This window comes from Oryx dammah, unplaced genomic scaffold (genome assembly GCF_014754425.2).
Source record: "Oryx dammah isolate SB20612 unplaced genomic scaffold, SCBI_Odam_1.1 HiC_scaffold_2, whole genome shotgun sequence".
Taxonomy (NCBI): Eukaryota; Metazoa; Chordata; class Mammalia; order Artiodactyla; family Bovidae; genus Oryx; species Oryx dammah.
Genome location: NW_024070186.1, coordinates 179,719,573 through 179,733,011, shown reverse-complemented (window position 1 = coordinate 179,733,011; position 13,439 = coordinate 179,719,573). Strand labels below are relative to the sequence as shown.

At 45.6% G+C, this 13,439-nt stretch overlaps 1 protein-coding gene across 1 annotated transcript in view; it reads right to left on the bottom strand.

Annotated features, from left to right (window-relative positions):
* LCMT1 (leucine carboxyl methyltransferase 1) overlaps nucleotides 1-6,009 on the bottom strand; it is a 66,053-nt gene extending 60,044 nt beyond the window's left edge. Inside the window, exon 1 of the mRNA XM_040258133.1 lies at nucleotides 5,748-6,009. Within this exon, the coding sequence (XP_040114067.1) occupies nucleotides 5,748-5,854 (107 nt within the window). The 5' untranslated portion in view covers nucleotides 5,855-6,009. The remainder of the gene's footprint in view (nucleotides 1-5,747) is intronic.
* Nucleotides 6,010-13,439: the final 7,430 nt, after the last annotated feature.

The following is a 13,439-nucleotide window of genomic DNA, read 5'->3' as shown; positions in this document are numbered from 1 at the left end:
TCCATGGGATTTTCCCAGCAACAATACTGGAGTGGTTGCCAATTTCTCCTCCAGAGGATCATCCCGACGTAGGGATCAAACCTGAGTCTACCTGCGTCTCCTGCATTGCAGGCAGGTTGTTTACCACTGAGCCACCTGGGAAGCCCCTAAAGCAGCTATCAGTTCAGTTCAGTTCAGTTGCTCAGTTGTGTCTGGCTCTTTGCGACCCCATGAACCACGGCACACCAGCCCTCCCTGTCCATCACCAACTCCCGGAGTTCACTCAGACTCACATCCATCGAGTCGGTGATGCCATCCAGCCATCTCATCCTCTGTCGTCCCCTTCTCCTCCTGCCTTCAACCTTTCCCAGCATCAGGGTCTTTTCCAATGAGTCAGCTCTTTGCATCAGGTGGTTAAAGTACTGAAGTTTAAGCTTCAACATCAGTCCTTCCAATGAACACCCAGGACTGATCTGCTTTAGTATGGACTGGTTAGATCTCCTTGCAGTCCAAGGGACTTTTCAAGAGTCTTCTCCAACACCACACTTCAAAAGCATCAATTCTTTGGCACTCAGCTTTCTTTATAGTCCAACTCTCACATCCATACATGACCACTGGAAAAACCATAGCCTTGGCCAATGGACCTTTGTTGGCAAAGTAATGTCTCTGCATTTTAATATGCTATCTAGGTTGGTCATAACTTTTCTTCCAAGGAGTAAGGGTCTTTATATTTCATGGCTGCAGTCACCATCTGCAGTGATTTTGAAAGCAGCTATACTCAAATTAAAAGAAAAAAAAACCCTGTTTAACTAAATTAGATATATTTCTAATGGTCTCTGCTAGAGGACACTGACAACTCTCACAGTAGGAAAGGATGGTAAAGTTTCTAGGAGGGAAGTTAACTGAGTGCCAATCTGAAGGCTTCCACTTTCTGTGACACAATACCCTGGCATCACCCTGGTTATCTTGAGGATGAAGGGAAGGTGGAGTAAATCAAAAGTTGGAGGAAAGTGAAAAATGTCTGATTTAAGTCTCTGGAAAGTGGGAAAGGGAGCTAGCCAAAGCATCATACTGGAATGAATGAGTCAGCTCTGTAAGGGTGCAGATGAGGTTGGCTGACACAAATCCACACAGGGCCAAGTTGCCCTGCTGTGTAATTTCTACCATCAGTATTCAAGCTGGAAATGGAGAGTCTGGTTCAATCCAGGGTCTGAGGTTTACTAGGATGAAGGGCAAGGGAGATAAAGGCACTGCCAAGAGTATTACCAGGGAATGGACTATGAACTCTGAGCTCAACTGACAGGCAGGAATCTATAGGGAAGCATCTAAAGGCTGGAGAAAACCATGGACATCCTAGGGTTTTGAAGGCAGAGGAGAACTGATCAAGCATGCTGAAAAGAGACTGGGGTTGGAGGGTGCTGCACTGTTTATCTGTGAGGTGGTATACACAGCACCTGGAAATCCAGGGGATTACAGCAGGAATGGTAATAAGGCGAATGAGCAGAGGTATCACTGCAGGCGAGGTGTTCAAGAAAGTGAGTGCCCCGCCTATAGGGTGGGTCCTGCACACACACACTGGAAAGTCAACTAGGATGATGGCATGAACTGAGGCAGAGGAAGGCTTGTGGGCCAGGTGCCCAAGTCGTCAACGAATTAGGTGAGTAACCAGCAAACAGATAGAAAACACTAATATGGAGCAGAGGATGCGGGGACATGGGTCTCAAAGAAATGAGGGGAGAAGACAAAGGGCAGTAAGGACACAAATTTTGACCGTCCTACTGCTAGGACCCTGGGGAAGGAAATGACAACCCACTCCGGTATTCCTGCTTGGAGGATCCCATTAACAGAGGAGCCTGGCAGGCCATAGTCCATAGCGTTACAGAGAGTCACATACAACTGAATCGACTAAGCACGCACGCGTGCTAGGGCAGGCGGGGTATGAGAAAACAGAGGTGTGACTTTGCTTCAAGTAAACGATGCTCTCAGGGAAGGGCCAGGGTCAGTGCAAAGAGAGGGAGGGAACGACTAAAGAGAGGCTAAGGAAATAGAGGTGGCTGGTGATCAGAGTAGTAATTTCAAAAGACTCAGTGGGGGCTGCAGGAGGGGGCTGGGGGTCAAAGGTAAACAAGAGTGGGAAACTGACTGAGGGGCACGGGGTGAAGTGGGCAATAGGAGAGGAGGAATGGGGAGTGAGGGTAAGTTAGCAAGAATGCTAAGTGCTTTATAGATAGCTGTTGAATCAGACGGGATTCTTAGACAGAACCCTAGTACACCTGATCACGAGAGTTCTAACTATTGGACTGTAGGAGGGACAGAGTCTGTGGTAGTGACGATGATGAAGAATGGGGACAATGGGATGCTGCTGATGACAACGACTACCGATTTTGAACACCTACTATGTACCAAGCACTGCTGGAGGCACTCCACATTTAATCCTCACAACAGCTCTCTAACACCAGGAAGGGCCCCATACCAAAGAAGAGAGCAAATTAAAACAAAAACAACAGGGACTTCCCTGGTGGACCAGTGGTTAAGAATCCATCTTCCAAAGCAGAGGAACTAACGGCTTGATCCCTGGTTGGGGAACTAAGATCCCACATTCCACACAGCAATGAAGCCCACAAGCCACAACTAGAGAATCTGTGCACTGCAATCAAGAGCCTGCATGCTGCAATGAAAGATCCAGCATGCCACAGCTAAGACCCAATGCAGCCAAATTAATAAATTAATTTTAAAAAAAAGAAAAGAAAGAAACAGCCGAGCAGTAGGAGCCCTGGGGAGCTAACTGGCTCTTTGAACATTATTTTAGGGATCTTACAGCTGTAACTCAGGGTGGCAGGAACCAGTCTAACCCATAGCTATTTCAGTAACTTCAAACAAGTAACATTCAGACTGGTGGCAAATTAAAACTAGCAATAAGAATTTACTTTAGGCTTTTCTTCATGCCAGATCCTGTGCTAACCTCTGCATGATCTCATTTAATCCTTAATCCTCCCATCCAAAAGGCCAGTGACTATTACTATTCTCATTTTCAAGATGAGGAAACTGAGGCAGAAACACAGTAATGTGCCCACAATTCACACAAGGAATCCCTATTTAACAAGATGAATCTGTGTCAAGACTTATGGGTTCCAAACGTTACAGGGAAGATGCAGGTCACAGTATCACAGACTTTGAAAGTCCTTGAATCCTGCAAAACATTTTTAAAACATTAACTTATGGATTCTCACCATCTCATTGCCTGTTTTTTCCAGATGAGAGAAAACCTGGTGCAAAAAAAAAAAAAAAGGCTCTGAAGAAATGCATCCAGATGGCAAACAGGTCTGGTTTTTATAGACCCAAGACCCATCCCGGAAGGTTCTGATTCAGTGGGATCCAGAATTGGGCCCGAGTAACTGCATATCTTTTAAAAGCTCCACAGGCTATGCTAGTGTGCAGTTCAGGCTGGGAACCGCTGCCTTAGATTCTCTGCAGTTTCAAACCCAAACTTTCTCTACAGTGTTGACAGATGGCTGAAGAACACTGAGGGCACTAAAAACCAAAGCAGAGAGGAGCTGAGATTATAAAACTATCCAAGAGAGAGCCAAGGAAAGACATGCTCTAGTTACATTATTTCTCTGTACTTTTTGTGTCTGAACTATTTCATAGCTAATCTGCTTCTTTTTAAAATCATTTTTATTGGAATATGGTAGATTTATAATGTTGCATTAGTTTCTGCTGTTACAGGAAAGTGAACCAGCTATACATAGACATATACCCACTCTTTTTTAGATTCTTTTCCCAGAAAGGTCATTATGGAGTACTGAGTAGAGTTTCCTGTGCTATAAAGTAGGTTCTTCTTAGTTATCTCTTTTATATATAGTAGCTAATTAGCTTTAAGTAAGCAAGTTGGCCAGACTTCCCAGGTAGTGCTAGTTGTAAAGAACCCCCTTGTCAGTGCAGGAAACCTAAGAGACGTGGCTTCAATCCCTGGGTCGGGAAGATCCCCTGGAGAAGGGCATGGCAACCCACTCCAGTATTCTTGCCTGGAGAATCCCAGGAACAGAGGAGCCTGGTGGGCTACAGAATTGGGGTCACAACGAGTCGGACACAAGTGAAGCGACTTAGCACACACACGAGCAAGCAAGTTGGCCACAAATGTCACCAAGAAATATTAAATAAGCCAATCATTAACAATTGATATTAAGTAAACCTCTATGGGGTCGCGCAGAGTCGGACACAACTGAAGCGACTTAGCAGCAGCAGCAGCAACCCTAACCTGCTCTTGAAAAGTATTTTATTTTCCTCTGATAATTCGGAAGATACTTCTGATTTTCTTAGCAAACAGCAGCCAATATGAGAAAAACTGCTCTTAATTCAACAGTGCCACGGATGTAGTCAACAGCAACCAAAAGCTGGAGAAGAAATAAGTTGGGTATAGTTCATTTAAGTTCACAAATTCCACCAAGAACTGCCTTCACGCCTTTAATACTTATGAATGTATTTATTTATGTAATCAACCACCACTAACACCTAGTACATGCCAGACACTGTTTTAAGTGCTTTACTAATATTGAATATCATTTCATCTTTACTTAACAGATGACTGAATATCATTTCATCCCCACTTTATAGATCAGGAGATTGAGACAAGAGTAGTTTAGTAGCCTGCGCAAGTTTCCACAGCCGGGACCAGCCTGACAGTCTGGCTCGAGAGTCAGTGTTCTCAATCACTATGCTTGGTCTCCAAGAACCTACACAAAGTGCCAGCCCTAACCCAAAACTTTGGTTTTCTGGACGCAGTCCCTACAGGGCCCCAGCTTCCAAAGCATTTATTCAGTTCCTCTAACAGTCCATGAGCCTTCTTTGCTCTGCCTGAACACCCTCCTACATGCTTATTCTCTCTCTCTCTTTTTTTTTTAAGTCTTCTGTTCCCAGCTCAAACATTATCAACTAAATTACAAACTCTAATGGTGCACTGGATTTCTCAGAACACAACACAAAATTGTAATTATGCTACTTCCTGAGTAATTACTTGCTTCCTGCCTTTCCCAAGCAGGCAGGTGAGTTCAGACACCATGTCAATCTTGCTCATCTTTTGTTCTAAATCACTGAATACCTATCAACCAAAAGGAAAAGCCTGACACAAAGTAAGCTCTCAACAATTTTTGCTGAATGAATGAAAGAGTAGCATACACTCAAGCCTCATGTTTTCTTTTTCATGCTTTCAGGTATTTGACACATACCTCTGCTCACAGAGTCCCCACACAGCCCTCACCACACCCCTAAAAGTGTAGACGCCCATAACACACAGGTAACAGCTCTGGAAAATACTGGCTTTGCACGCAAATATTAAGCGGCCCTGGACAGGTCATCTCCCCCATTAACTGGCCTGAGTTTCAGGTGCACAATGGGGATCACGACAAGTCCCAGTGAAACGTAACCTATGAAAGAGGGAGGACCTGCACTTCTCCTCATAACCCATCAAAACTGCAGTTATTACTTGCTTCACGTGTTTCCAACAAAAATGTGGCTCCGAGAAGGCCAAGCCCATGTCTGCCTGGTTCGGCGCCATGTCCTAGGCACAATAACCCCGTGCCTGGCAAACGGCAAAAGTTGGATAATTAAAAGTTAAGTAGGTGAATCCCTGCTCTGAGCATTTCACAGATGTCACACGAGTTGACCGACGCCTTTTGGCGTGAAAGCGTATTCCTCAGACACAGCCCGCACCCCCGACCTAGGCCCCAGACCCCGGAACGCTGGCCCCTAACCCCGCGCCGAGCAGGCACCTCTTGCATATAGAAGCATCTTCGCAAGTGCCCCGCACGCCCTCGTCGTCCGTGTCGGTAGGGGAAGAACAGGTGGTGAAAGAGGGCCTCCTCAGGCTAGCAGCCATGGGTGTGGAGGTTTCGGGGTGGTGCGTCCACCGGAGACATGGAAGCCGAATCGACCGACGCCTGAGGAAAGAGGGAGCGGGAGAGAAAGCAGGAGAGAGGGGCTGGGCTCCACCAGGCTCACCTGGCGCAGCTCAGTGACGCCACCCGCGGCTGCCCCAGCTTCCCGCTGATTGGCCCCTCTATGGAGATGCTCATTGGACAATTTCCCACCCCCTCAGCCTGAGGAGATGCCCATTGGATCACTCCTTTGACCCCGCCCACACAACCCGGAAATTCCCTGAGGGGAGAAAGTAAACTGAAATTGACGCAAGAGAGCACCGCAATGCTCTCCGGGAAGTGTAGTCTTCGCTGCTTTGGAAGGCCACCTGGTTCCCACAGCTAGTCAGGGAATTTTATAACTGTAATTAACTCAAGGCGGAAGAGATGGCAGGATCCTCAGCGTTGTGTGAAGGACAGAGTATCCAGCCAGAAACAAGTGTCAGTGTTAACAGTGAGTTGGGGCTCAGTCTTATTCAGCAACTCAACAAATATTTATTGAGCGTCTACTCCACACCAGTCACACAAAATCACCCTAGCTACATTTCAAGTGTGTGTGTGTGAAGTCGTGGTGGTGACCAGGTTGGTACAATCAGAATGAATCCCAGGAGTTGGATGGGAGTCGCAAAACCTAGAAAAAGCTCTCTTTTCCGGCAGACTTAAACGCAGGAGGCTGTACCTTTGGAGCTACCGAGAGCCATTCTGCTATCTCGTATCGCCTGAGAATGATGCTTATTGGAACGGCCCATGGAGTCTGGAGGACTGTGTGCTCAGTTAGGGGTGACCTGGCTTTGCAGTGTGGGAGCTTATGGGAATATCACCAGAACCTGTGACGCTAATCAATCAGAAGAAGCTGAATTCAGAAAGATGAAATAAACCGTTATCCAGCACTTGGAGCTTTCATCCTGAGCTGAGTGTGCATTATTTCTCCCTACCCATCACCACCCGATAGAACGTCAATGAAACCATTATATTCGTTCTTCGCTGGCCCAGTATTCTAAGTTTTTGGCCTGTAAGGTCATATCTGTAGCCTATTGAAAAGTCTGTCTTTCCTCCTTTGAACTACTTTCGCACCTTTCTCAAAAATTAGTTCAGCATATTTGTGTGGGAGTATTTCTGGGTTCTGCGTTCATTGATCCACGTATCTATATCTCTGCAAATACTACACAGTCCTGGTTACGGTAGATATACATTAATAATAAGTTTTAAAACAGTGAACTGACTGCTCCCATTTTATTACTTTTTCAAAGTTGTTTTGGCTATTCTAGTTCCCTTATCTTTCCATAAAATTTTGAATTAATCTTGTCTATATCTAGGAAAAAGGCATACTGGGTTTTGATAGGAATTACATTAAATCTATCAATTTGGGGAGAATTGACATTTTACTATGGTTTGTCTTCAAATTCATGACCATGGGCATATCTCTGCATTTATTTAGACCTTTGATTAATTTTATCCGTGTTGTAGAGTTTTCAGTATACAAGTCCTGGACATACTTTATTAGATTTACACTTGATTATTTTAATTAGTGATTGTAAATGTATTGTAATTTTTGGCATCCACATGTTCATTGCTAGTATCTAGAAATACCATTGATGGTTGTATTTATTTTGTATCCTGTGACATTATTGAGCTCAATTACTTTTTAATAACTTCTTGTGGCATGAGGCCTGCAATTAGAGTTCTATTGTTTTTTCTTCTTTTTGCTGTACCTCACAGCATACAGGGCTTCCCTTGTGGCTCAGCTGGTAAAGAATCCACCTGCAATGTGGGAGACCTGGGTTCGATCCCTGGGTTGGGAAGATCCCCTGGAGAAGAGAAAGGCTACCCACTCCAGTATTCTGGCCTGGAAAATCCCAGGGACTATACAGCCCATGAGGTTGCAAAGAGTCGGACACGACTGAACGACTTTCACTCACTCACTCTCACAGCATACAGGATCTTAGCTCCCTGACCAGTAATCGAACCCATGCCCCCTCCTGTAGAAGTTCAGAGACATAACCACTGGACTGTCAGGAAAGTCCCAAGATTCAACATTGAGAGCTGTTTTAACATCTAGTAAAGTTGAGAGGGCCTCAAATGGCTTAACTGCAATTCCCCACTCCCTCTTCTCCCACAGGTAAAGTTCCCCTAGCCATATTATCCTTATCATAGGAACCAGACACAGTACCTGCTCATTCCCAAGTAGCAGACTTCAGTTCTGTTCAGCCCGCTAAATTATCCAAATAGGCAGGAACCAGGGCTCATCCCCATTCTTTGGTATTACAAAGTCTGCCTCCCAAGCCCCGGCTTGTTAATTCTGTCCCCAAGTGCAACCCCCTGTGTGGCCCTGCGTTATATGTGGTGTCTTCCCCTGGGCTTGTAGGTAAATGTGGCTCATAAACTGCTGTCCATCCCATCTTTTGGGGTCGAATGTTGAGTGTCAGCCAACCCCATTAACCTAAGGTTGGAGTCTCTCTTTCCCTGATGGATTGAAGAAGTAAAACAATTTGCATCACAAATAAGATGGTCTAACTCAATTGAGGACACCTCGTTAGGTTTAAGTATGGGTTCCTTTGCTAGTTAACTGGTTTGCGAGGCAGCAGTTACTATCTTGGATGTTTAAGTGCCAGGTGCTGGCCAGCTTGGGCTTTAGCTCATGTTCTGTTATCTCCAATGGATTTTGCCATCTCTTCCCACTCTGTGATCTCATGCTGGCCAACTAGGCAGAAACTATCGTTAACTGACCATATCCCAGAGTGAGGTGCCATCGAGTGTGGCTTGTGTCTGGCAGGTGGTCGCTGAGACTCCTCCTTGAGATCAGAAACAACATAAAGTCCTAACTGATGGATGCTAGAGTTCCACAGCACTTTGCTTACTGTGTCTAGCCTGATGACTGTCACTGGCTGCTTAGGGCAGTCATAGGGACTCTGTTTGGGAAAGTAGCACCCCCCTGGGGCACTTGTGTTTGTAGTCCTGGGGATGAACCTTTGTGTTGTTTGTAGAAAGGAAGGAGGTCATGACCTCAGGAAGATTTAAGAATGACCACTTGATTGACTCCTGAGTCATTGCTGTTCAGGCAAAGGTAGTGACTTTGCCCATCTCCTGTGCTTCAACTTCTTGCTCTCCTGACCCCTAAGGGTTTGGAGGTGCACATCCATGGCAGTTCATGGTCCGAAAACTGATTTAAAAAAAAAATAAAAGTAGGGGGAAATGGGCATTGAAGCTCAACTGCTCTCTCAGTGCCAAACCCCCAGTCAACACCTGTGAGTTTTGCTTCCCATTGTTACTTACCAGCACGCCAAAGGACTAATCTTGTCATCTAGGGCTTGAGGTCTCCACCCAGCCCATAGACAAAATGATCTTACTGGATGTGGATTCTAACACTCTGGAGATGGACTGGCATTCTCTGGAGGAAGGGAATAGCCTTCTATAGGGCCCGCCATCCAGCTTTCTTTCCCCATAACCACCCAGAAGCTCTGCACCACCTGTGATTGGATGGAGACAGGAAACAAAAACCTGTGACGTTAGATGGTTAGAAATCAAAAATGTCCTGAGACACTGTGCTCCAGGGGTTTGGGGGAACAGTGCGTATGGGGGAAGAGGGAAGGCTGCAGCAGAAGATGCTTTTGATCCACCAGCTTCGGGGCTGTGATCTTTCACTGACTCCCTGCTGCCTACCCCAGTGTGGCACAAAATCCATGTCATCGGGGTTATGAGCAAAAACATTCACAGTGGCCCTGTGTCACAATGAAGGGATTAATTCAAACCTGACTTATGTCCAGGTTGCTAAACTCTATAACCATTGTCATGAGAGAGGCCCTAATCCTGAAAATACTGATCTGAGAGATTCTCTGTAGGAAAAAATAAAAATAAAATAAATGTGAGCAGGGTAAAAAGACCCCCCCTACCCCGGGACTTCCCTGATGATCCAGTGGTTAGGACTCTGCCCTCCAGCTCGGCTTCAATCCCTGGTTGGGAAACAGGTTCTGCCTGCTGTGAGGTGTGGCCAAAAATTTTTCAAAACAGACCCTCCCCTGTCAAGCATATCCAGTGACAAAAAGAAAAAAAAAGAATGAATGAAAGAAACCTAGATACAGGGAGAGGTACCAAAAGTTTCAATCAAACAAAAATTCACCATTTGACCCAAATGGAAAACCAAAATTTACTAAAAATACCTTTTATGGCAAAAACATAAAGGGAGCTGATTGGCTTTTGTGCATCTGCAATATATAGGTTTGGGACTAATTTTAACATCTGCCAAAAATGCAACAGTTGGCAAACTTTCATGGACTTTATACTAAAGCATCAAATTACAGTTATACCCAGTGTAATAATCATGCTTTCTAGTTCCTGTATTTAATGCTTTGACATCTGAGGCCTTGCTCCTCTTGGAGAAACTGCCCTGCCAGGGTTAGCTAATCCCTAGAGATAGCAAACAACTCACCTGTGAGTGTACCTTTCACATATAAACTGGCCAATCAGAGCCCACACTCACAACCACCTCCTCTATGGGGATCTTATAATCTAGACCACTATCCCTCTGCTCTAATTACCCCAGAGGCGGGCACCAGAAAACTAGGAACACCACTGTGCCCCAAAGCCCACTGAGATTATTCAAACTAGCCAATCCTAAACCTACTTGCCCTGCCTCACCTTCTCCTTCCCATGGAAACCATGAGAAAGACTCTTGCCCTCGTCTACTCCTTGCTCCCTCTGCCTCCTGATGGACCCTTGTGCTTCCCCAAGTGGCCCTCCATGGTGAGCTAGGCCTCCTGTTTATCAGGATCTGTAGGCATAAAAAGCTTTTTTCATTTCTATATCTCTGTGTCTTACCATACCTGATTAAAATGAATCTCAGATACCCTTAAAACACCTGCGGCTGCTAAGTCACTTCAGTTGTGTCTTACTCTTTGTGACACTATGGACCGAAGCCTGCCAGGCCCCTCTGTCCATGGGATTCTCCAAGGAAGAATACTGGAGTGAGTTGCCATGCCCTCCTCCAGGGGATCTTCCCAACCCAGGGATCGAACCAGCATCATTTATGTCTTCTGCATTAGAAGGTAGGTTCTTTACCACTAGCACCACCTGGGAAGCCCTAAAACACCTAAATTTAAATGTACTAAATATTTTGCTAATTATAGATGTGGCTGCTAGGTTTCAATGCCGATTTCAACATCCTTTCAGCCAGTTTGTGGTCATCTCCAAAGGAGCACAGTACATTTTCACCTTGTTACCCACAGGGTCCCGAAACAGCTCTGCTAAGACACACAGTCTTTGCAGACAGTCTTAACTGCACCCACCTTTCTCCAGGAGTACAGGTGTGACATTGCCTGTATTTTATTAGTTTTTATTGCAGTATAGTTACTTTACAATATTGTGTTAGTTTCTACTGTGCAGCAAAATGAACCAGCCATCCACATACATGTATCTCTTCCCTTTAGGATTTCCCTCCCATTCAGGTCCCCACATACCTGAAGTATGTCCCCTTCAGTTGTCTATTTTATACACAGTATCAATAGTGTGGGCTTCTTAGGTGGCGCTTGTGGTTTAAAAAAAAAAAACAACCACCTGCCAGTGCAGAAGACAAGAGAATTGGGTTCAGTCCTTGAATCTAGAAGATCCCCTGGAGGAGGAAATGGCAACTCACTCAGGTATTCTTGCCTGGAGAATTCCACGGGCAGAGGAGCCTGGTGGGCTACAGTCCATAGGGTCACAGTACACACGAATGTCAATAGTGTATATGTGAGGGATGACATTACCTTTATGACGTCCTCCTTTGCGCACATTTGTTTGACACACTTGTTAAGGACACACGAGTCCATCTTTTAGTCCTTTTTGGATTCTTGAGAAAACATATCCCTTGTTTACAAATTTTACTTAAGCCCATTTATGCTGTTACTTTTAAATGAGCCCACCTTGAGTGGAGACCCCTCCAACAACAGGCTCTAGAACCTAAAGTCAACAGGCACTTCCCTTAGTGCCCTCAGAGACTCCTTCAGTGAAGAGGCTTGAGCAACTTCCCCTCCTGCCTCATGGAGTCTCTGGACTGCCCATGTTGTCTATAAGTCATCCTTGGGCTTCTGATGCAAGAAATTGCCCTCTTTGGCCCTGTGTCACATACCATCAGAGCAGGAATCGCTGGCCACACATTGAAAACTGTGTCTCCCCCAGACCCCGAGTTTCCATACCCAGCTGCCCATGATTCCTTGACATAGGAGCAAAGGTATGGGTCCCCAAGCTCAGCATGGGTAGCAGGCCTCCTTGCTACAGGATGGAGCCAAACCTGGGCTGTCTGGCACATCTTACTTGTAGGTGGGCGTGGGCTCCAGTCGTCAGTCCATTGCCAGATGCCATGGAGCTGGAAGATGTCACCTCTCCCTCAGGCCCTTTGGGATCAACTGAGTGAGTATCAGTGAGTTCAGACACTTTATGTTGTAGAGGACCATCTCTTCCTCTTGGTCAAGCACCAACTTCACGCCTAGGAAAGGACTTCACCTACTACCTAAACGTTTTATCGTCAGCAAGGTTTAAACTGACATCAAGGGACTTCCCCAGTGGTCCAGCGGTTAAGACTTCACCTTCTAATGCAGGGAGTATGGGGTCAATGCCTGGCTGGGAAACTAAGATCCCGCATGACTCACGGCCAAAACACCAAACATAAAACAGAAGCGATATTCCAACAAATTCAATAAGAACTTTAAAAACAGTCCATATTAAAAAAAAATCTTTAAAAAGCAAACAAACTGGAGAAGGAAATGGCAATCCACTCCAGGACTATTGCCTGGAAAATCCCATGGACAGAGGAGCCTGGTAGGCTACAGCCCATGGGGTCAAAAAAAAAAAAAAAAAAGGCAAACAAACTGATGCCAAGGTATCAGTCAATTGTGGTATGAAGCCATGAAATCAAGTGTTAAGGGTTTTGCCCTGACATCTGATCAAATCAGAGGTCTTCAAACGACCTGACCTCAAACTCCCCTTCCTTTCTGCTCCCACAGGTAAGGTCCCCTAGCCAAGCCACTCTCCTTATCACAGGGACTAGGCACAGTTTATCCCCAAGAGCAGTCTCCAGGTCCCTGCCAGCCTGTGAAGTCATTCAAACAACCCTCCAGAGGGGGAATTAAAGATACCTCCAATCTCTTGTTCCTCCAAAGTCCTCCCTCTAAAGCCCCTGCTTGTTCACTCTTTCCCAAGTGCAGCCTATGGCCATACACGGTGTTGGAACGTCCTTTCCTGGGCTACAAGTATAGTAAAGAGCTGGAGGGCTTATAAAGAGCTGGAGGGCTTATCTGTTCAGGGTTGGGCCCTCGCCATAACTCTAGAGTGGGAATGCCCTTTCCCACAATGAGTGGAAAGGAAGTAAATGAGACACTTCTTTGATCTGCACTTTTGGGGAAGCATTATCCTGCTATGATCAAGCTCGTGGGCTTGAAGTTATCCAGGTAATAGTCTGTCTGAGTTTGCAAGAAGTCACATATAGCTGGAGGGTGGCCTGTGGGTGGTTGAGGAGTAGGAAGTAAGGTTATTTTGGTAACCTTTGCTTTGGTTACTTTGTCAAAGTTTGGTTCC